This window comes from Arvicanthis niloticus, unplaced genomic scaffold (genome assembly GCF_011762505.2).
Source record: "Arvicanthis niloticus isolate mArvNil1 unplaced genomic scaffold, mArvNil1.pat.X pat_scaffold_65_arrow_ctg1, whole genome shotgun sequence".
Classification (NCBI taxonomy): Eukaryota; Metazoa; Chordata; class Mammalia; order Rodentia; family Muridae; genus Arvicanthis; species Arvicanthis niloticus.
This window is the reverse complement of record NW_023046273.1, coordinates 330,397-355,479: the sequence shown is the minus strand read 5'-3', so window position 1 is coordinate 355,479 and position 25,083 is coordinate 330,397. Positions and strand designations below refer to the sequence as shown.

General features: G+C 35.3%; 1 protein-coding gene across 1 annotated transcript in view; it reads left to right on the top strand.

Moving 5' to 3' along the window:
- The window catches only part of LOC143433950 (uncharacterized), a 290,476-nt gene that overhangs the window by 37,298 nt on the left and 228,095 nt on the right, over window positions 1–25,083 (top strand). Inside the window, exons 11-18 of the mRNA XM_076928190.1 lie at window positions 678–1,018; window positions 2,970–3,063; window positions 7,746–8,086; window positions 10,127–10,220; window positions 14,917–15,257; window positions 17,151–17,244; window positions 22,036–22,376; window positions 24,495–24,588. Coding sequence (XP_076784305.1) covers window positions 678–1,018; window positions 2,970–3,063; window positions 7,746–8,086; window positions 10,127–10,220; window positions 14,917–15,257; window positions 17,151–17,244; window positions 22,036–22,376; window positions 24,495–24,588 — 1,740 coding nt within the window. The remainder of the gene's footprint in view (window positions 1–677; window positions 1,019–2,969; window positions 3,064–7,745; window positions 8,087–10,126; window positions 10,221–14,916; window positions 15,258–17,150; window positions 17,245–22,035; window positions 22,377–24,494; window positions 24,589–25,083) is intronic.

The window sequence follows — 25,083 nt, the reverse complement described above, 5'->3', positions numbered from 1 at the left end:
TGTATTCTGTCTATTGTCGAATAACTCTGGATGTACTCAAAGTTATTGGAAGTAAGGATAAGTGCATTTTTATGGGTAGTTTTGATTGTCTTCTTGACACAATGTAGAATCAGTTTGGAAATGTGTCTTCAATGAGAGAATTCCTAGATGAAGTTGGCCTGAAGTCATTCCTGTGAGGGATTTTTTTTTGAATTTGGGTCACTGGGTTTGAAAGACTTACTGTGAATTTGGACTGCACCATTCTTGGGCTGGGCCCAGGGATATTGCAGTCTTGACTGACTGTAGTGTTAGCATGCATGCATTCATTGTTCCTGTCTGTGGATGGACTATGGCTAGCTACCATAGGTTCCTGCTCCTTTGGCTTTCCTGTGATAATGGACTGTAACTTGGAGTATTTAGCTAAACAAACCATTTCTACTTTAAAAAAAAAGGAAAAACAGGAAAACTAATGAGTGAATTGAAAAGATTAATGTAGGAAACTTTGTCTATTAAAACACAACAGTTACTTGGGCTGGAGAGATGGCTCAGCAGTTTAGAGGTCTTGCTGCACGTTTGATGGCCCTGGTATGAATCCCCAGCACCCATACACAGACATACATACTGACAAGACACTCTTTCCCTGAAGAGAAATAAAAAAAATTAAAGTCACTTATTCTCAATATTAATTTTCATTAAAGGACATTGAAGAAGCTGATAAGCAGAAAGTCATCAGGTTGCAATCAGCAGAAAAGCTGAATGACCGTTGGGTGCATGCATCAGAAGACCAGAATCAAAGGGTGGTTCGTGCTTCCGAAAATGGAAATCACAGTGCAATTCATGTATCACAAAACCTGAATCGCAGTTTGGCGTGCACATCAGCAAATGAGAGTCAAACTGAGGTGCCTAAAAACCTGATGAACAGTGTGGTGCATGAAGCACAAAAGCCGAATCGCAGTGCTGCAGCCCGAGTTCTTCAAAAACAGCATGGAAAAACTAAAGAGCAACCTGTTCCTGTTGAGGAGAATCGACAAGAGGATGGGTAAGGCCACCGTGATATTTAACAGTAGATGTTACTCCCTAGTGATGATCATAGGAACGATGACCATGCTGGATACTTCTTAAGCATGGCACCGTCAGACTTCCATGATCATAAGATGCTGATAATCAATCTTATGTTATGTTTTCCAATATTGTGAATATGTTTTTTTTTTTTTTTTTTGTAAAAGACAACCACAGTTGGCAAACTCATGTGACAACTTACATTCTAGAAGCTGGTGTAAAAGGGAGTTTTGATTGGAAATTAGAATAGCAAACAATGTTTTGACAGTGTCTTGACAATATAGCACAAAGTTATTGAGTGTGGGTTGTTTAAGCATAAAAGTTTTGCTTCTCTGCACTAACCTTTTCCTTGACCTGTATTATTTCTCAGTACTTGTAGAGTGTGTCAAGGTAGCTATCCATCAAATGACATCTACTGAAGAATATTTAGAAAGTACACACACGCATGCGCACAAACACAGACACACACACACACACTACACACATGCACACACATACAATATCCACAGACTCACATAAAACACACACACCCACATATAAAAATGACAGCAGTCTCAAGAATAAAACTATTGGATGTAGAAAATTAAGTAGAGTGGTTTTGCACTTAGTTCATGGATCCAATAATTGATGCAGTTTTCTCACATTAGGGGAAGTGAATGATTGTTGACAGAATGTTATTTTATAGCTACTATTGTCTGCTGATAAATAAGTATAAGTTCAATCTCACCCATTTCTTTACAATATGTGGTTTATCATCAAGAAAATATTTAATGAGATTTATCAAAATCCTTACAATTATGAAATATAGAACACTGTACTCTCCACTTCTATTTACTCTTTTCACACAGTATAGTGAAAAGATCCCTTTAGTTTGTATAACGAACAAATAAATAGTTTAACATGGATATCAAAACATAGTTTCAGTAGATAGAGAGGCCATTAGCCAATTAAATAGAGTTTATACAGATTCATCAGTAATTTTTGGTATGGACCAAAGATTTTCATTCAATATCTGATTCTGTTTGTTGTTAATGTTAGAAGAAGATTGTTAATATCAGAGTTTCTTTAAAGCATAGATTTGGAAATCCATACTTTGTTGTTTGATTAAAATGAACCCCATAACCAGTTTTTCATGTCAACATGTTGTATTCATTTTCTTTAAAACGCAACATTAAATGAAAGTGAACTTTAAAACATTTTTTTATTCAGTTTTCTGACTGCCTTACGCAGTTTCTTTTGTTAATTTAATCTTTGTTTTATGGTAAACTTAACATATGAGGATTGCCTTAAGGTTTTAGTCAGCCTGAATTCATACTAGGACAAGTTCAGGCAGCAATACATAGAAAACCCAAATCCATCATGACACTTAACACACAGTTATACACAGAGAGAGAGAGAGAGAGAAAGAGAGACAGACAGACACATACACACACAAACACAAGCACAATGCACTCACACATGCACTCACACACACAAAGACAGAGGTGTGTGGGAGGGAGATTGAGAGAGATATCTCTCTGGTCATCGTGCCTATCCCCATTTCAAATGTGAAAACCATGAGATAACCATAGGGAAAAATCAGCAGGACTTTGCTTCTCTGTCAGACTTTTCACTATATTGAACACAATAAAAGATTGTAGTGTTTGTTAATTCATATGGACCTGAAAATCTAGGACCTATATGGAAATGCTGAATGCAGGTTGTAATTTTCATGTTTTATAGCCCTGGGACTTCACCCAGAAGTTAACATAGCCAATTATTCTTTACATTTTGTACATTTTATCTTGGCAAAATTTTCAACTCCAGCTGGAAATGTGATGGTTACCAATCCATTCATTTGAATAATTTTAGAAAAGTATCTGCACATTTCATGAACTCTGTTTTGTAAATGGTGATCTTTGAGTATAATTATTTTAAAATGTGGTTTTTAGACTGAAACGTGGCAACCGGAAGACAAAAGTTGAATCGGAATATTCATTAGAAGATCCAGAAGAGCTTCAGAAGGCCATAGAGGAAATACTTTTGGTAAGTCAGGTGTATTCAGAACACTGCTTTCCTTTGTTAAGCAGTGTTGAGGCACCAAGAGAAACATCCCATGAGCAATAGCAGGCATATTCACTCTGCAGAAATACATACAAGCAAAACTCCAATGCATAGAAATGAAACGATGAATGAATTTAACAATTTAAAAATTAGACTTAGCTAATCATCTGTGTGTTGTCATGTGACTGCTCTATTGAATATGGAACAGAGAGAACAATTTGCGGGACTTGGTTCTCTCCTCATACTTTGTGTGTTCCAGGAAATGTACTCCAGTTACCAGGCTTGGTGTCAACTACCTGGACCCATGAAACTATCTAGTCTCTCTGAAACACACACACACACACACACACACACACACACACACTCACACACATAAATACTCACACAAACGCACACACATACATATGTACTTACATACACACATACATATATACATACATATGTATTCTGCTAAAATGCTGGTAACACTAAAACTCTAATAATTTAAAGTTGATGTCATCTCTTACTTGTGAATCTAACACATGGATAAATTTTTAAAGCATATACTCCCATTCTTGACATCCAACATATTTGAAATCCCTTCCCAAATTCATGTCTTCTCTTTCATCTCCCCATTCCTCTTATTCCTCCTTTTTTCTCTATGTTCTTGTTCATTTTTAATTTTTCTACCAAGTGTGATTACTGCTGGTCATATATTTTTGGATGTGGAGCCATCTCCTGAATGGTGATCAACCTCCAGAATCTCAACCTCCTCCACCCAAAAACTTCACCCATCGTCACCAGCCATCAACTACCAATATCTCCTCAGAAAAGGATGGAGCCTCATGAGCCATTCCTCTGTACATTCTGTCATTCGGACTGCTCTCTGTATGTTGTGTGTAGGTAACCATAGCTGCAATGAGTTCTTGAAAGTTGGTTTCTGTTTTGTTCTATTGAAAGTGCCCTTTGCCTTACAGAAGAAGCTTTGCAATTTTATGAGGTGCCATTTGTCTAGTGTTGATCTTAGAGCATAAGCCATTGATCTGTTCAGAAAATTCTCTCCTGTGATGCACATGGTCCAGGCTCTTTCCTACTTCCTCCTCTATTAGTTTCAGTGTATCTGGTTTTATGTGGAGGCTCTTGATCCACTTGGACTTGAGGTTTGTAGAAGAGATAAGAATGGATCAATGCGCATTCTTCTACATGAGGACCTCCAGTTGAGCCAGCACCATTTGTTGAAAATGCTGTCTTTTTCCACTGGATGGTTTCCGAACCAGTTTCTGGTTTTGTTGATTGTTTGTATAGTTCTTTTGACTTGGTTGATTTCAGTCCTGAGTTTGAATATTTCCTGCCTTTGAGTATTCCTGTGTGTATTTTGCTTCTTTTTGTTCTAGTGTTTTCAGGTGTGATGTGAACCTGCCAGTGTATTTTATCTCCAGTTTCCTTTTAAAGGCATTTTAGAGCAATGAATTTTCCCCTTAGCCCTGCTTTCATTGTGTCCCATAAGTTTTGGTATGATGTGCTTTCATTTCATGGGTTGGTAGGGAAACAACTTTATTGAAGCAGGGGTAGCTGAGAAGGGATAGGGTGTTTCTGGGAAGAAAACAAGGAAGGTGAACAACATGTGAAATGTAAATAAAGAGAATACCTAATAAAAATGAAAAATAAAGAATTGTTTTCTATGTGTGGAAAGTATAATACGGCCCATAGAAATTTACATATATTAATATATATATATATATATATATATTTTACATAAACACACTTATGAACTAATAGTAAGTTTGGCAAATTAACAATATATAACCTTATTGTAGAAATCAGTTTTCTTTTTGTACACCAGCAAAAAATTAAATTACAAAACTTCCATTTGCAATGGCATCAAATACAGTATTTTTTCAGAAAAATGTTAAGTTAATTCTAACATTGAAAAATGAAAAAGTTAAATTACTTATTGAAAAAGAAACAAAATTAGGTTACATATAATGTCTTATCTTCACATTTACTGTTTAAAATCTAATCAGGAAGAGACTCTGATAATGGCTTGTAGACGATGGGATAAAATTGAGAGCCCAGAAAATTAACCCTGATTTTTGGTCAGTTGGCATTTAGAGAAGGATCAAAGAAATTTGGCAAAGCTGAATAAGGTGCAAAGACCATAATTATATATTTAACTTATATATTGTTCATATATATATACATATATATATGTATATATATATGAATATAAATATATATATACTTATATATTGTAACTCTTTACCTCATGCCATCCATAAAAATTAGCTCATGGATGTAAATTTAAGAGCTACAATGGTGAAACTTGAAGTTGTGAGACAAGAACATCTTTATGATTTTGTGTCAGAAAGAGTCCCTAGATATGCCACTGAAACCTTGATTTTGAAAATGAAGACCCTAGTTGTGATTGAACTGGCAAGTTATGCTCACTGGTGTGATAGTGACATAAATGACATGGATTTAATACTCACTCTAAAAGATGGAATCCGTTAATAATATTGTAAACTAGGCCAAAACTTTCTGACTGCCATGGTCATCGATATAAGGGAGACCTAGTACTATTTTTCAAAATGATCATTGTACTAAATTGTCCCGTACGTTCCCATCTTTATACCCATAGATTAGTGTATCTCTCAACCCTCATTGAAGGAATTTCCTTTTGCAGATGGTGATTAATACAGAGAACAGTAGCTAGCTGTTGAGTGTATTACCATCAACACCACTCGTTTTCCTCCCAAGATTTTTTGATTATTGATTAGAGGATAAAAGGAGTGTACGCAGTAGATAGTGGACATCTGCAATAGAACTTTATTTATTAAACATGGTAGGAGAAGTGTGTACATGAGCTCACAGAGGCTATGACTTCATGCACAATACCTGTGTACGATGAAGCCAGTAAAAACCCAGTCAAAAAGCCCAATCCATGTCTGAGAATCTATTTGGTAATTAATGGCTGCTGAACAAGTTTTGTAAGTTTTCTTCAAATACACTGCCACTGCAATGCTACCCATGTCCAGTACATGGTGCTACACTCTTGCGTACACGAACAGCACTAATTAAACTCCTGGGTTTTGAAACAGACACACACGCAAGACTACCTACAAACAGGAATGCATACACACACACAAACTCACACACACAGAAATGGTGACAGGGAGAATCTTGAAGTTGGATGGAATAGGAGCAACTGGAAGTAAGAAAATGGAGTGTGAGTTTGATAAAAACACATTATATGCATAAATGAAATTTTCAATAAAATGGTGCCTATGGAAAGAATAAATTAATAACTTGAGCTTCCACAAACTAAGAACATGTGAGCTTCATGATAGAAATGAAATGATAAAACACAGATAACAATCCAGACACATGATTTTGAATAGGTTTGCAAGTCATGTTTTCATAATTTTTATTAACATATCATGAATGGCTCATAAAATATATAGAAATATTCCATAGTATGATAAAGAATCCCATTTGAAACTTTCAATATTTTGAATATATGTTTTCCTGAAGAAATAGAAATTGCCAAAAAACCAGGAAAAGATATTTACCATGATTAAACTTAGAGCAAAGTAAACTTAATCCAGTAGATTCCATTTCATTCTTCTGTAGTAGTTATAACTCTGTTTTTTAAAGGCAAATGTAAGGATTCTTGAAGATGTGGAGAAATAGAACCACCCCATACAACTGGAGTGGATGTAATATTGAATATTACATTTCAAATATGTTGTAAATTTCTAAACAATTAAAATGAATGATAACCAAGGGCCCAAAGTTCCACTTCTCAATGCATTTCAAGGTGAAATAAAAACATATATCACACATTATGGATGTTCATGACAATATTATTCATAATAGCCAAAAGATGGAGACTGCCTTAATGCACATTAGTTGACAAATGGATGTAAAAATTTAATGCAGTATACAAATTCCACTTAGCAGCTAAAATATATGGAAGCAATTTGAATTATGAGAAAGAATGTTTCATAATGTATTCTGTCTATTGTCGAATAACTCTGGATGTACTCAAAGTTATTGGAAGTAAGGATAAGTGCATTTTTATGGGTAGTTTTGATTGTCTTCTTGACACAATGTAGAATCAGTTTGGAAATGTGTCTTCAATGAGAGAATTCCTAGATTAAGTTGGCCTGAAGTCATTCCTGTGAGGGATTTTTTTTGAATTTGGGTCACTGGGTTTGAAAGACTTACTGTGAATTTGGACTGCACCATTCTTGGGCTGGGCCCAGGGATATTGCAGTCTTGACTGACTGTAGTGTTAGCATGCATGCATTCATTGTTCCTGTCTGTGGATGGACTATGGCTAGCTACCATAGGTTCCTGCTCCTTTGGCTTTCCTGTGATAATGGACTGTAACTTGGAGTATTTAGCTAAACAAACCATTTCTACTTTAAAAAAAAAAGGAAAAACAGGAAAACTAATGAGTGAATTGAAAAGATTAATGTAGAAAACTTTGTCTATTAAAACACAACAGTTACTTGGGCTGGAGAGATGGCTCAGCAGTTTAGAGGTCTTGCTGCACGTTTGATGGCCCTGGTATGAATCCCCAGCACCCATACACAGACATACATACTGACAAGACACTCTTTCCCTGAAGAGAAATAAAAAAAATTAAAGTCACTTATTCTCAATATTAATTTTCATTAAAGGACATTGAAGAAGCTGATAAGCAGAAAGTCATCAGGTTGCAATCAGCAGAAAAGCTGAATGACCGTTGGGTGCATGCATCAGAAGACCAGAATCAAAGGGTGGTTCGTGCTTCCGAAAATGGAAATCACAGTGCAATTCATGTATCACAAAACCTGAATCGCAGTTTGGCGTGCACATCAGCAAATGAGAGTCAAACTGAGGTGCCTAAAAACCTGATGAACAGTGTGGTGCATGAAGCACAAAAGCCGAATCGCAGTGCTGCAGCCCGAGTTCTTCAAAAACAGCATGGAAAAACTAAAGAGCAACCTGTTCCTGTTGAGGAGAATCGACAAGAGGATGGGTAAGGCCACCGTGATATTTAACAGTAGATGTTACTCCCTAGTGATGATCATAAGAACGATGACCATGCTGGATACTTCTTAAGCATGGCACCATCAGACTTCCATGATCATAAGATGCTGATAATCAATCTTATGTTATGTTTTCCAATATTGTGGATATGGTTTTTTTTTTTTTTTTTTTTTTTTTTTTTTTTTGTAAAAGACAACCACAGTTGGCAAACTCATGTGACAACTTACATTCTAGAAGCTGGTGTAAAGGGGAGTTTTGATTGGAAATTAGAATAGCAAACAATGTTTTGACAGTGTCTTGACAATATAGCACAAAGTTATTGAGTGTGGGTTGTTTAAGCATAAAAGTTTTGCTTCTCTGCACTAACCTTTTCCTTGACCTGTATTATTTCTCAGTACTTGTAGAGTGTGTCAAGGTAGCTATCCATCAAATGACATCTACTGAAGAATATTTAGAAAGTACACACACGCGTGCGCACAAACACAGACACACACACACACACTACACACATGCACACACATACAATATCCACAGACTCACATAAAACACACACACCCACATATAAAAATGACAGCAGTCTCAAGAATAAAACTATTGGATGTAGAAAATTAAGTAGAGTGGTTTTGCACTTAGTTCATGGATCCAATAATTGATGCAGTTTTCTCACATTAGGGGAAGTGAATGATTGTTGACAGTACGTTATTTTATAGCTACTATTGTCTGCTGATAAATAAGTATAAGTTCAATCTCACCCATTTCTTTACAATATGTGGTTTATCATCAAGAAAATATTTAATGAGATTTATCAAAATCCTTACAATTATGAAATATAGAACACTGTACTCTCCACTTCTATTTACTCTTTTCACACAGTATAGTGAAAAGATCCCTTTAGTTTGTATAACGAACAAATAAATAGTTTAACATGGATATCAAAACATAGTTTCAGTAGATAGAGAGGCCATTAGCCACTTAAATAGAGTTTATACAGATTCATCAGTAAGTTTTGGTATGGACCAAAGATTTTCATTCAATATCTGATTCTGTTTGTTGTTAATGTTAGAAGAAGATTGTTAATATCAGAGTTTCTTTAAAGCATAGATTTGGAAATCCATACTTTGTTGTTTGATTAAAATGAACCCCATAACCAGTTTTTCATGTCAACATGTTGTATTCATTTTCTTTAAAACGCAACATTAAATGAAAGTGAACTTTAAAAATTTTTTTTCTTCAGTTTTCTAACTGCCTTATGCAGTTTCTTTTGTTAATTTAATCTTTGTTTTATGGTAAACTTAACATATGAGGATTGCCTTAAGGTTTTAGTCAGCCTGAATTCATACTAGGACAGGTTCAGGCAGCAATACATAGAAAACCCAAATCCATCTTGACACTTAACACACACACACACACACACACACGCACGCACGCACACGCACACGCACACACACACACACACACACACACACAGAGAGAGAGAGAGAGAGAGAGAGACAGACAGACAGACAGAGAGACAGACAGACACATGCACACACAAACACAAGCACAATGCACTCACACATGCACTCACACACACAAAGACAGAGGTGTGTGGGAGGGAGATTGAGAGAGATATCTCTCTGGTCATCGTGCCTATCCCCATTTCAAATGTGAAAACCATGAGATAACCATAGGGAAAAATCAGCAGGACTTTGCTTCTCTGTCAGACTTTTCACTATATTGAACACAATAAAAGATTGTAGTGTTTGTTAATTCATATGGACCTGAAAATCTAGGACCTATATGGAAATGCTGAATGCAGGTTGTAATTTTCATGTTTTATAGCCCTGGGACTTCACCCAGAAGTTAACATAGCCAATTATTCTTTACATTTTGTACATTTTATCTTGGCAAAATTTTCAACTCCAGCTGGAAATGTGATGGTTACTAATCCATTCATTTGAATAATTTTAGAAAAGTATCTGCACATTTCATGAACTCTGTTGTGTAAAAGGTGATCTTTGAGTATAATTATTTAAAATGTGGTTTTTAGACTGAAACGTGGCAACCGGAAGACAAAAGTTGAATCGGAATATTCATTAGAAGATCCAGAAGAGCTTCAGAAGGCCATAGAGGAAATACTTTTGGTAAGTCAGGTGTATTCAGAACACTGCTTTCCTTTGTTAAGCAGTGTTGAGGCACCAAGATAAACATCCCATGAGCAATAGCAGGCATATTCACTCTGCAGAAATACATACAAGCAAAACTCCAATGCATAGAAATGAAACGATGAATGAATTTAACAATTTAAAAATTAGACTTAGCTAATCATCTGTGTGTTGTCATGTGACTGCTCTATTGAATATGGAACAGAGAGAACAATTTGCGGGACTTGGTTCTCTCCTCATACTTTGTGTGTTCCAGGAAATGTACTCCAGTTACCAGGCTTGGTGTCAACTACCTGGACCCATGAAACTATCTAGTCTCTCTGAAACACACACACACACACACACACACTCACACACATAAATACTCACACAAACGCACACACATACATATGTACTTACATACACACATACATATATACATACATATGTATTCTGCTAAAATGCTGGTAACACTAAAACTCTAATAATTTAAAGTTGATGTCATCTCTTACTTGTGAATCTAACACATGGATAAATTTTTAAAGCATATACTCCCATTCTTGACATCCAACATATTTGAAATCCCTTCCCAAATTCATGTCTTCTCTTTCATCTCCCCATTCCTCTTATTCCTCCTTTTTTCTCTATGTTCTTGTTCATTTTTAATTTTTCTACCAAGTGTGATTACTGCTGGTCATATATTTTTGGATGTGGAGCCATCTCCTGAATGGTGATCAACCTCCAGAATCTCAACCTCCTCCACCCAAAAACTTCACCCATCGTCACCAGCCATCAACTACCAATATCTCCTCAGAAAAGGATGGAGCCTCATGAGCCATTCCTCTGTACATTCTGTCATTCGGACTGCTCTCTGTATGTTGTGTGTAGGTAACCATAGCTGCAATGAGTTCTTGAAAGTTGGTTTCTGTTTTGTTCTATTGAAAGTGCCCTTTGCCTTACAGAAGAAGCTTTGCAATTTTATGAGGTGCCATTTGTCTAGTGTTGATCTTAGAGCATAAGCCATTGATCTGTTCAGAAAATTCTCTCCTGTGTGCACATGGTCCAGGCTCTTTCCTACTTCCTCCTCTATTAGTTTCAGTGTATCTGGTTTTATGTGGAGGCTCTTGATCCACTTGGACTTGAGGTTTGTAGAAGAGATAAGAATGGATCAATGCGCATTCTTCTACATGAGGACCTCCAGTTGAGCCAGCACCATTTGTTGAAAATGCTGTCTTTTTCCACTGGATGGTTTCCGAACCAGTTTCTGGTTTTGTTGATTGTTTGTATAGTTCTTTTGACTTGGTTGATTTCAGTCCTGAGTTTGAATATTTCCTGCCTTTGAGTATTCCTGTGTGTATTTTGCTTCTTTTTGTTCTAGTGTTTTCAGGTGTGATGTGAACCTGCCAGTGTATTTTATCTCCAGTTTCCTTTTAAAGGCATTTTAGAGCAATGAATTTTCCCCTTAGCCCTGCTTTCATTGTGTCCCATAAGTTTTGGTATGATGTGCTTTCATTTCATGGGTTGGTAGGGAAACAACTTTATTGAAGCAGGGGTAGCTGAGAAGGGATAGGGTGTTTCTGGGAAGAAAACAAGGAAGGTGAACAACATGTGAAATGTAAATAAAGAGAATACCTAATAAAAATGAAAAATAAAGAATTGTTTTCTATGTGTGGAAAGTATAATACGGCCTATAGAAATTTACATATATTAATATATATATATATATATATATATATATATATATATTTTACATAAACACACTTATGAACTAATAGTAAGTTTGGCAAATTAACAATATATAACCTTATTGTAGAAATCAGTTTTCTTTTTGTACACCAGCAAAAAATTAAATTACAAAACTTCCATTTGCAATGGCATCAAATACAGTATTTTTTCAGAAAAATGTTAAGTTAATTCTAACATTGAAAAATGAAAAAGTTAAATTACTTATTGAAAAAGAAACAAAATTAGGTTACATATAATGTCTTATCTTCACATTTACTGTTTAAAATCTAATCAGGAAGAGACTCTGATAATGGCTTGTAGACGATGGGATAAAATTGAGAGCCCAGAAAATTAACCCTAATTTTTGGTCAGTTGGCATTTAGAGAAGGATCAAAGAAATTTGGCAAAGCTGAATAAGGTGCAAAGAACATAATTATATATTTAACTTATATATTGTTCATATATATATACATATATATGTATATATATATGAATATATATATATATATATATATATGTATATACTTATATATTGTAACTCTTTACCTCATGCCATCCATAAAAATTAGCTCATGGATGTAAATTTAAGAGCTACAATGGTGAAACTTGAAGTTGTGAGACAAGAACATCTTTATGATTTTGTGTCAGAAAGAGTCCCTAGATATGCCACTGAAACCTTGATTTTGAAAATGAAGACCCTAGTTGTGATTGAACTGGCAAGTTATGCTCACTGGTGTGATAGTGACATAAATGACATGGATTTAATACTCACTCTAAAAGATGGAATCCGTTAATAATATTGTAAACTAGGCCAAAACTTTCTGACTGCCATGGTCATTGATATAAGGGAGACCTAGTACTATTTTTCAAAATGATCATTGTACTAAATTGTCCCGTACGTTCCCATCTTTATACCCATAGATTAGTGTATCTCTCAACCCTCATTGAAGGAATTTCCTTTTGCAGATGGTGATTAATACAGAGAACAGTAGCTAGCTGTTGAGTGTATTACCATCAATACCACTCGTTTTCCTCCCAAGATTTTTTGATTATTGATTAGAGGATAAAAGGAGTGTACGCAGTAGATAGTGGACATCTGCAATAGAACTTTATTTATTAAACATGGTAGGAGAAGTGTGTACATGAGCTCACAGAGGCTATGACTTCATGCACAATACCTGTGTAAGATGAAGCCAGTAAAAACCCAGTCAAAAAGCCCAATCCATGTCTGAGAATCTATTTGGTAATTAATGGCTGCTGAACAAGTTTTGTAAGTTTTCTTCAAATACACTGCCACTGCAATGCTACCCATGTCCAGTACATGGTAGCTACTACTCTTGCGTACACGAACAGCACTAATTAAACTCCTGGGTTTTGAAACAGACACACACGCAAGACTACCTACAAACAGGAATGCATACACACACACAAACTCACACACACAGAAATGGTGACAGGGAGAATCTTGAAGTTGGATGGAATAGGAGCAACTGGAAGTAAGAAAATGGAGTGTGAGTTTGATAAAAACACATTATATGCATAAATGAAATTTTCAATAAAATGGTGCCTATGGAAAGAATAAATTAATAACTTGAGCTTCCACAAACTAAGAACATGTGAGCTTCATGATAGAAATGAAATGATAAAACACAGATAACAATCCAGACACATGATTTTGAATAGGTTTGCAAGTCATGTTTTCATAATTTTTATTAACATATCATGAATGGCTCATAAAATATATAGAAATATTCCATAGTATGATAAAGAATCCCATTTGAAACTTTCAATATTTTGAATATATGTTTTCCTGAAGAAATAGAAATTGCCAAAAAACCAGGAAAAGATATTTACCATGATTAAACTTAGAGCAAAGTAAACTTAATCCAGTAGATTCCATTTCATTCTTCTGTAGTAGTTATAACTCTGTTTTTTAAAGGCAAATGTAAGGATTCTTGAAGATGTGGAGAAATAGAACCACCTCATACAACTGGAGTGGATGTAATATTGAATATTACATTTCAAATATGTTGTAAATTTCTAAACAATTAAAATGAATGATAACCAAGGGCCCAAAGTTCCACTTCTCAGTGCATTTCAAGGTGAAATAAAAACATATATCACACATTATGGATGTTCATGACAATATTATTCATAATAGCCAAAAGATGGAGACTGCCTTAATGCACATTAGTTGACAAATGGATGTAAAAATCTAATGCAGTATACAAATTCCACTTAGCAGCTAAAATATATGGAAGCAATTTGGATTATGAGAAAGAATGTTTCATAATGTATTCTGTCTATTGTCGAATAACTCTGGATGTACTCAAAGTTATTGGAAGTAAGGATAAGTGCATTTTTATGGGTAGTTTTGATTGTCTTCTTGACACAATGTAGAATCAGTTTGGAAATGTGTCTTCAATGAGAGAATTCCTAGATTAAGTTGGCCTGAAGTCATTCCTGTGAGGGATTTTTTTTGAATTTGGGCCACTGTGTTTGAAAGACTTACTGTGAATTTGGACTGCACCATTCTTGGGCTGGGCCCAGGGATATTGCAGTCTTGACTGACTGTAGTGTTAGCATGCATGCATTCATTGTTCCTGTCTGTGGATGGACTATGGCTAGCTACCATAGGTTCCTGCTCCTTTGGCTTTCCTGTGATAATGGACTGTAACTTGGAGTATTTAGCTAAACAAACCATTTCTACTTTAAAAAAAAAAAGGAAAAACAGGAAAACTAATGAGTGAATTGAAAAGATTAATGTAGGAAACTTTGTCTATTAAAACACAACAGTTACTTGGGCTGGAGAGATGGCTCAGCAGTTTAGAGGTCTTGCTGCACGTTTGATGGCCCTGGTATGAATCCCCAGCACCCATACACAGACATACATACTGACAAGACACTCTTTCCCTGAAGAGAAATAAAAAAAATTAAAGTCACTTATTCTCAATATTAATTTTCATTAAAGGACATTGAAGAAGCTGATAAGCAGAAAGTCATCAGGTTGCAATCAGCAGAAAAGCTGAATGACCGTTGGGTGCATGCATCAGAAGACCAGAATCAAAGGGTGGTTCGTGCTTCCGACAATGGAAATCACAGTGCAATTCATGTATCACAAAACCTGAATCGCAGTTTGGCGTGCACATCAGCAAATGAGAGTCAAACTGAGGTGCCTAAAAACCTGATGAACAGTGTGGTGCATGAAGCACAAAAGCCGAATCGCAGTGCTGCAGCCCGAGTTCTTCAAAAACAGCATGGAAAAACTAAAGAGCAACCTGTTCCTGTTGAGGAGAATCAACAAGAGGATGGGTAAGGCCACCGTGATATTTAACAGTAGATGTTACTCCCTAGTGGTGCTCATAGGAACGATGACCATGCTGGATACTTCTTAAGCATGGCACCGTCAGACTTCCGTGATCATAAGATGCTGATAATCAATCAGATGTTATGTTTTCCAATTCTGTGGACATGTTTTTTTTAAAAAGACAACCACAGTTGGCAAACTCATGTGACAACTAATATTCTAGAAGCTGGTGTAAAAGGGAGTTTTGATTGGAAATTAGAATCGTAAACAGCATTTTGACAGTGTCTTGACAATATAGCACAAAGTTATTGAGTGTGGGTTGTTTAAGCATAAAAGTTTTGCTTCTCTCCACTAATCTTTTCCTTGACCTGTATTATTTCTCAGTACTTGTAGAGTGTGTCAAGATAGCTATCCATCAAATGACATCTACTGAATTATATTTAGAAAGTACACGTGCACACACACAAAAACACTGCACACACTACACACATGCACACACATACAATATCCACACACTCACATAAAACCCACACAATCATGTATAAATGTGACAGTAGTCTCAAGAATAAAACTATTTGTTGTAGAAAATTACATAGAGTGGTTTTGCACTTAGTTCATGGATCCAATAATTGATGCAGTTTTCTCACATTAGGGGAAGTGAATGATGGTTGACAGTATGTTATTTTATAGCTACTATTGTCTGCTGATAAATAAGTATAAGTTCAATCTCACTCATTTCTTTACCATATGTGATTTATCATCAAGAAAACATTCAATAAAATATATCAAAATCCTTATAATTATGAAATATCGAACACTGAACTCTCCACTTCTATTTATTCTTTTCACACAGTATAGTAAAAAGATCCATTTATTCGGTATGAAGAACAAATAAATATATTAATTGGGATATCAAAACATAGTTTCAGTAGATAAAGAGGCCATTATCCAATTAAAATTGTTTATACTGATTCATCAGTAATTTTTGATATGGGCCAAAGATTTTCATTCAATATCTGATTCTGTTTGTTGTTAATGTTAGAAGAAGATTGTTAATATCAGAGTTTCTTTAAAGCATAGATTTGGAAATCCATACATTGTTGTTTGATTAAAATGAACCCCATAACCAGTTTTTCATGTCAACATGCTGTATTCATTTTCTTTAAAACGCAACATTAAATGAAAGTGAACTTTAAAAATTTTTTTCTTCAGTTTTCTGACTGCCTTATGCAGTTTCTTTTGTTAATTTAATCTTTGTTTTATGGTAAACTTGAGATATGAGGATTGCCTTAAGGTTTTGGTCAGCCTGAATACATACTAGGACAGGCTCAGGCAGCAATACATAGAAAACCCAAATCCATCTTGACACTTAACACACACAGACAGACACAGGCACACACAAACACAAGCACAATGCACTCACACATGCACTCTCACACACAAAGAGACAGGTGTGTGGGAGGGAGATTGAGATAAATATCTCTCTGGTCATCGTGCCTATCCCCATTTCAAATGTGAAAACCATGAGATAACCATAGGGAAAAATCAGCAGGACTTTGCTTCTCTGTCAGACTTTTCACTATATTGAACACAATAAAAGATTGTAGTGTTTGTTAATTCATATGGACCTGAAAATCTAGGACCTATATGGAAATGCTGAATGCAGGTTGTAATTTTCATGTTTTATAGCCCTGGGACTTCACCCAGAAGTTAACATAGCCAATTATTCTTTACATTTTGTACATTTTATCTTGGCAAAATTTTCAACTCCAGCTGGAAAAGTGATGGTTACCAATCCATTCATTTGGATAATTTTAGAAAAGTATCTGCACATTTCAGGAACTCTGTTTTGTAAAAGGTGACCTTTGAGTATAATTATTTTAAAATGTGGTTTTTAGACTGAAACGTCGCAACCCGAAGACAAAAGTTGAATCAGAATATTCATTAGAAGATTCAGAAGATCCTTGGGAGATCATGGATGATATACCTTTGGTAAGTCAGGTGTATTCAGAACACTGCTTTCCTTTGTCAAGCAGTGTTGTATAGGAATACCTGAGGCACCATGAGAAACCTCCCATGAGCAATAGCAGGCATATTCACTCTGCAGAAATACATACAAGCAAAACTCCAATGCATAGAAATGAAACGATGAATGAATTTACCAATTTAAAAATTAGATTTAGCTAATCATCTTTGTGTTGTCATGTGACTGCTCTAGTGAATATGGAATAGAGAGAACAACTTGTGGAACTTGGTTCTCTGCTCATATTTTGTGTGTTCCAGGAAATGTACTCCAGTTACCAGGCTTGGTGTCAACTACCCTGACCCATGAAACTATCTGGTCTGTCTGAAATACACACACACAGAGAGAGAGAGAGAGAGAGAGAGAGAGAGAGAGAGAGAGAGAGAGAGAGAGAGAGAGAGAGAGAGAGAGAGAGAGAGAAACACACACAAGCACACACACATGCTCGCAGGAACGCACACACATACATATGTACATACATGCATATATACATACATACATATGTATTCTGCTAAAACGCTGATAACACTAAAACTCTAATGACTTTAAAGTTGATGTCATCTCTTACTTGTGAATCTAACACATGGATAAATTTTTAAAGCATATACTCCCCATCCTTGACATCCAACACATGTTTTAGATTCCTTTCCAAATTCATGTCTTCTCTTTCATCTCCCCTTTCTCTTATTCCTCCTTTTTTCTCTATGATCTTGTTCATTTTTAATTTTTCTACCAAGTGTGATTACTGCTGGTCGTATATTTTTGGATGTGGAGCCATCTCCTGAATGGTGATCAACCTCCAGAATCTCAACCTCCTCCACCCAAAAACTTCACCCATCATCACCAGCCATCAACTACCAATATCTCCTCAGAAATGGATGGAGCCTCATGACCAATTCCTCTGTACATTCTGTCATTCGGACTGCTCTCTGTATGTTGTGTGTAGGTAACCATAGCTGCAATGAGTTCTTGAAAGTTGGTTTCTGTTTTATTCTATTGAAAGTGCCCTTTGCCTTACAGAAGAAGCTTTGCAATTTTATGAGGTGCCATTTGTCTAGTGTTGATCTTAGAGCATAAGCCATTGATCTGTTCAGAAAATTCTCCCCTGTGTGCACATGGTCCAGGCTCTTTCCTACTTCCTCCTCTATTAGTTTCAGTGTATCTGGTTTTATGTGGAGGCTCTTGATCCACTTGGACTTGAGGTTTGTAGAAGAGATAAGAATGGATCAATGCACATTCTTCTACATGAGGACCTCCAGTTGAGCCAGGACCATTTGTTGAAAATGCTGTCTTTTTCCACTGGATGGTTTCCAAACCAGTTTCCGGTTTTGTTGATTGTTTGTATAGTTCTTTTTACTTGGTTGATTTCAGTCCTGAGTTTGATTATTTTCTGCCTTTGAGTATTCCTTTGTGTATTTGCTTCTTTTTGTTCTAGTGTTTTCAGGTGTGATGTGAAGCTGCCAATGTATTTTATCTCCAGTTTCCTTTTAAAGGCATTTTAGAGCAATGAATTTTCCCCTTAGCCCTGCTTTCATTGTGTCCCATAAGTTTTGGTATGATGTGCTTTCATTTCATGGGTTGGTAGGGGAACAACTTTATTGAAGCAGGGGTAGGTGAGAAGGGATAGGGTGTTTCTGGGAAGAAAACCAGGAAGGGGGATAACATGTAAAATGTAAATAAAGAGAATACCTAATAAAAATGAAAAATAAAGAATTGTTTTCTATGTGTGGAAAGTATAATATGGCCTACAGAAATTTACATATATTAATATATACATATATTTTACATAAACACACTTATGAACTAATAGTGAGTTTGGCAAATTAACAATATATAACCTTATTGTAGATATCAGTTTTCTTTTTGTACACCAGCAAAAAATTAAATTACAAAACTTCTATTTGCAATGGCATCAAATACAGTATTTTTTCAGAAAAATGTTAATTCTAACATTGAAAAATGCAAAAGTTAAATTACTTATTGAAAAAGAAACAAAATTAGGTTACATATAATGTCTCATCTTCATATTTACTGTTTAAAATCTAATCAGGAAGAGACTCTGATAATGGCTTGTAGACCATGGGATAAAATTGAGAGTCCAGAAAATTAACCCTGATTTTTGGTCAGTTGGCATTTAGAGAAGTATCAAAGAAATTTGGCAAAGCTGGATAAGGTGCAAAGACCATAATTATATATTGAACTTATATATTGTTCATACACACACACACACACACACACACACACACACACACACACACACACACACATATATATATATATATATATATATATATATATATATATATATATTACTTATATATTATAACTCTTTACCTCATGCCATCCATAAAAATTAGCTTATGGATGTAAATTTAAGAGCTAGAATGGTGAAACTTGAAGTTGTGAGACAAGAACATCTTTATGATTTTATGTCAGAAAGAGTCCCTAGATATGCCACTGAAACTTTGATTTTGAAAATGAACAGCCTAGTTGTGATTGAACTGGCAAGTTATGCTCACTGATGTAATAGTGACATAAATGGCATGGATTTAATACTCACTCTAAAAGATGGAATCCGTTAATAATATTGTTAACTAGGCCAAAACTTTCTGACTGCCATGGTCATCGATATAAGGGAGACCTAGTACTATTTTTCAAAATGATCATTGTACTAAATTGTCCCATACGTTCCCATCTTTATACCCATAGATTAGTGTATCTCTCAACCCTCATTGAAGGAATTTCCTTTTGCAGATGGTGATTAATACAGAGAACAGTAGCTAGCTGTTGTGTGTATTACCATCAATACCACTCGTTTTCCTCCCAAGATTTTTTGATTATTGATTAGAGGATAAAATGAGTGTAAGCAGTAGATAGTGGACGTCTGCAATAGAGCTTTATTTATTAAACATGGTAGAAGAATTGTGTACATGAGCTCACAGTGGCCATGACTTCATGCACAACACCCGTGTATGATGAAGCCAGTAAAAACCCAGTCAAAAGGCCCAATCCATGTCTGAGACCCTATTTGGTAACCAATGGCTGCTTAACAAGGTTTGTAAGTTTTCTTCAAATATGCTGCCACTGCAAAGCTACCCATGTCCAGTACATGGTTCTACACTCTTACATACACAAACAGCACTAATTAGACTCCTGGGTTTTGAAACAGACACACACGCAAGACTATCTACAAACAGATATGCCTGCACACACACACATAAACACAAACTCACATACACAAACACACAGACACAGAAATGCGGGCAGGGAGAATCTTGAAGTTGGATGGAATAGGAGCAACTGGAAGTAAGAAAATGGAGAGTGAGTTTGATAAAAACACATTATATGCATAAATGAATTTTCAATAAAATGGTGCCTATGGAAAGAATAAATTGATAACTTGAGCTTCCACAAACTAAGAACTTGTGAGCTTCATGATATAAATGAAATGAGAAAACACAGATAAGAAACCAGACACATGATTTTGAATAGATTTACAAGTCATGTTTTCAGAATTTTTATTTACATATCATGAATGTATCTATGGAAATAGTATGATAAAGAATCCCATTTGAAACTCTCAATATTTTGAATATATATTTTCCTGAAGAAATAGAAATTGCCAAAATACAGGAAAAGATATTTACCATGATTAAACTTAGAGCAAAGTAAACTTAATCCAGTAGATTCCATTTCATTCTTCTGTAGTAGTTATAACTCTGTTTTTTAAAGGCAAATGTAAAAATTCTCGAAGATGTGGAGAAATAGAACCACCCCATACAACTGGAGTGGATGTAATATTGAATATTATATTTCAAATATGTTGTAAATTTCTAAACAATTAAAATGAATGACATCCAAGGGCCCAAAGTTCCACTTCTCAGTGCATTTCAAGGTGAAATAAAAACATATATCACACATTATGGATGTTCATGACAATATTATTCATAATAGCCAAAAGATGGAGACTGCCTTAATGCACATTAGTTGACAAATGGATGTAAAAATCTAATGCGTTCTACAAATTCCACTTAGCAGCTAAAATATATGGAAGCAATTTGGATTATGAGAAAGAATGTTTCATAATGTATTCTGTCTATTGTCGAATAACTCTGGATGTACTCAAAGTTATTGGAAGTAAGGATAAGTGCATTTTTATGGGTAGTTTTGATTGTCTTCTTGACACAATGTAGAATCAGTTTGGAAATGTGTCTTCAATGAGAAAATTCTTAGATTAAGTTGGCCTGAGGTCATTCCTGTGAGGGATTTTTTGAATTTGGGTCTCTGTGTTTGAAAGACTTACTGTGAATTTGGACTGCACCATTCTTGGGCTGGGCCCAGGGATATTGCAGTCTTGACTGACTGTAGTGTTAGCATGCATGCATTCATTGTTCCTGTCTGTGGATGGACTATGGCTAGCTACCACAGGTTCCTGCTCCTTTGGCTTTCCTGTGATAATGGACTGTAACTTGGAGTATTTAGCTAAACAAACCATTTCTACTTTAAAAAAAAAAAGGAAAAACAGGAAAACTAATGAGTGAATTGAAAAGATTAATGTAGAAAACTTTGTCTATTAAAACACAACAGTTACTTGGGCTGGAGAGATGGCTCAGCAGTTTAGAGGTATTGCTGCTCTTCTGATGGCCCTGGTATGAATCCCCAGCACCCATACACAGACATACATAATGACAAGACACTCTTTCCCTTAAGAGAAATAAAAAATTAAAGTCACTTATTCTCAATATTAATTTTCATTAAAGGACATTGAAGAAGCTGATAAGCAGAAAGTCATCAGGTTGCAATCAGCAGAAAAGCTGAATGAAAGTTGGGTGCATGCATCAGAAGACCAGAATCAAAGGGTGGTTCGTGCTTCCAAAAATGGAAATCACAGTGCAATTCATGTATCACAAAACCTGAATCGCAGTTTGGCGTGCACATCAGCAAATGAGAGTCAAACTGAGGTGCCTGAAAACCTGATGAACAGTGTGGTGCATGAAGCAGAAAAGCCAAATCGCAGTGCTGCAGCCCGAGTTCTTCAAAAACAGCATGGAAAAACTAAAGAGCAACCTGTTCCTGTTGAGGAGAATCAACAAGAGGATGGGTAAGGCCACCGTGATATTTAACAGTAGATGTTACTCCCTAGTGATGCTCATAGGAACGATGACCATGTTGGATACTTCTTAAGCATGGCACCGTCAGACTTCCATGATCATACGATGCTGATAATCAATCAGATGTTATGTTTTCCAATTCTGTGGACATGGTTTTTTTAAAAGACAACCACAGTTGGCAAACTCATGTGACAACTAATATTCTAGAAGCTGGAGTAAAAGGGAGTTTTGATTGGAAATTAGAATAGTAAACAATGTTTTGACAGTGTCTTGACAATATAGCACAAAGTTATTGACTGTGGGTTGTTTAAGCATAAAAATTTTGCTTCTCTGCACTATCCTTTTTCTTGACCTGTATTATTTCTCAGTACTTGTAGAGTGTGTCAAGGTAGATATCCATTAAATATCATCTACTGAAGAATATTTACAAAGTACACGTGCACACACACAAACACACACACACTATACACACTACACACATGCACACACATACAATATCCACACACTCACATAAAACACAGACACCCACATATAAAAATGACAGCAGTCTCAAGAATAAAACTATTGGATGTAGAAAATTAAATAGAGTGGTTTTGCACTTAGTTCATGGATCCAATAATTGATGGAGTTTTCTCACATTAGGGGAAGTGAATGATTGTTGACAGTATGTTATTTTATAGCTACTATTGTCTGCTGATAAATATAAGTTCAATCTTACCCATTTCTTAATGATATGTGATTTATCATCAAGAAAATATTTAATGAAATTTATCAAAATCCTTACAATTATGAAATATAGAACACTGAACCCTCCACCTTTATTTATTCTTTTTTACACAGTATAGTAAAAATATTCATTTAGTTGGTATGAAGAACAAATAAATATATCTATTAGGATATCAAAACATAATTTCAATAGATAGAGTGGCCATATCCAATTAAAAATATTTATATGTCAGACAGCTTTGGTGCACACATTTAATCCCAGCAGTTGGGAGTTTGAGGCCAGCCTGGTCTGCAGAGTGAGTTTCAGGACAGCCAGGTCTATACAGAGAAACCCTGTCTCAAAAAACAAAAAATAAAAGTGTTTCTACAGATTCATCAGTAATTTTCAATATGTGTCACAAACTTTCATTCAATATCTGATTCTGTTTTTTTTAATATTAGAAGAAAATTATTAATATCAGAGTTTCTTTAAAGCATAGATTTAAAAATTCATACTTTGTTGTTTGATTAAAATGAATTGTATAACCAGCTTTTCATGTCAACATGTTGTATTCATGTTCTTTAAAATGCAACATTAAATGAAAGTGCATTTTGTAAAACATTTTTTTCTCTTCAGTATCTGTTTTATTCAAGATTTTTTTATTTAATCTTTGTTTGATTGTAAGTACCTAGCATTTTTAACACTTACAAACTTGAGAAATGAGGATTGCCTTAAGGTTTTGGTCAGCCTAAATTCATACTAGAACAGGCTCAGGCAGAGAGAGATACATAGAAAATTCAAATCCATCTTGAGACTTAACACATACACACACACACACACACACACACACACACACACACACACACACACGGACACAGGCACACAGGAACACAAGCACAAATGCATGCAAGCACTCACACATGCACTCACACACACACACACACACACACAGAGGTGTGTGGGAGGGAGATTGAGAGAGATATCTCTCTGGTCATTGTGCCTATCCCCATTTCAAATGTGAAAACCATGAGATAAACATAGAGAAAAATCAGCAGGACTTTGCTTCTCTGTCAGACTTTTCACTATATTGAACAGAATGAAAGATTGTAGTGTTTGTTAATTTATATGAACCTGAAAAGCTTGGAGCTACATAGAAAAGCTGAATGCAGGTTGTAATTTTCATGCTTTTATTGCCCTAGGACTTCTCCCAGAACTTATCATAGCCAATTATTCTTTAAATCTTCTACATTTTATCTTGGAAAATTTTTCAAGTCTAGCTAGAACAATGACAGTAACCAAGCCATTCATTTGAATAATTTTAGAAAAGTATCTGCACATTTCAGGAACTCTGTTTTGTAAAAGTTGATCTGTGAGTATAATTATTTTAATATATGGTTTTTAGACTGAAACGTGGCAACCCGAATATAATAGTTAAATCAGAACATCCAACAGAAGATTCAGAACAGCTTCAGGTGATCTTGGATGGTACAAGTTTGGTAAGTCAGGTGTATTCCAAACACTATTTTTCTTTCTCAAGCAGTGTTTTACAGGAATACTTAGGCACCATGAGAAAAATCTCATGAGCAGTATGAGGCATATTCACACTGCAGAGATATATACAGGCAAAACTCCAATGCATATAAATGAAACAATGAATAAATTTAACAATTTAAAAATGATACAATTTAAAAATTAGATTTTGCTAATCAGTTCTCTGTGTTGTCCAGTGACTGTGCTAGTGAGTATGGAATAAAGACAACTTGTAGGACTTGGTTCTCTCCTCATATTGTATATGTTCCAGGGAATGTACTCCAGTTACGAAGCTTGGTGTCAACTACCTGTACCTATAAAACTATCTTGTCTGTGTGAAATACATACACAGATACATACATACATATATACATACATACATACTTATATACATATGTATATGTATACTTAAATATATATATATGTAAGTATGTAGGTATGTATGTGTGTATGTATTTCAT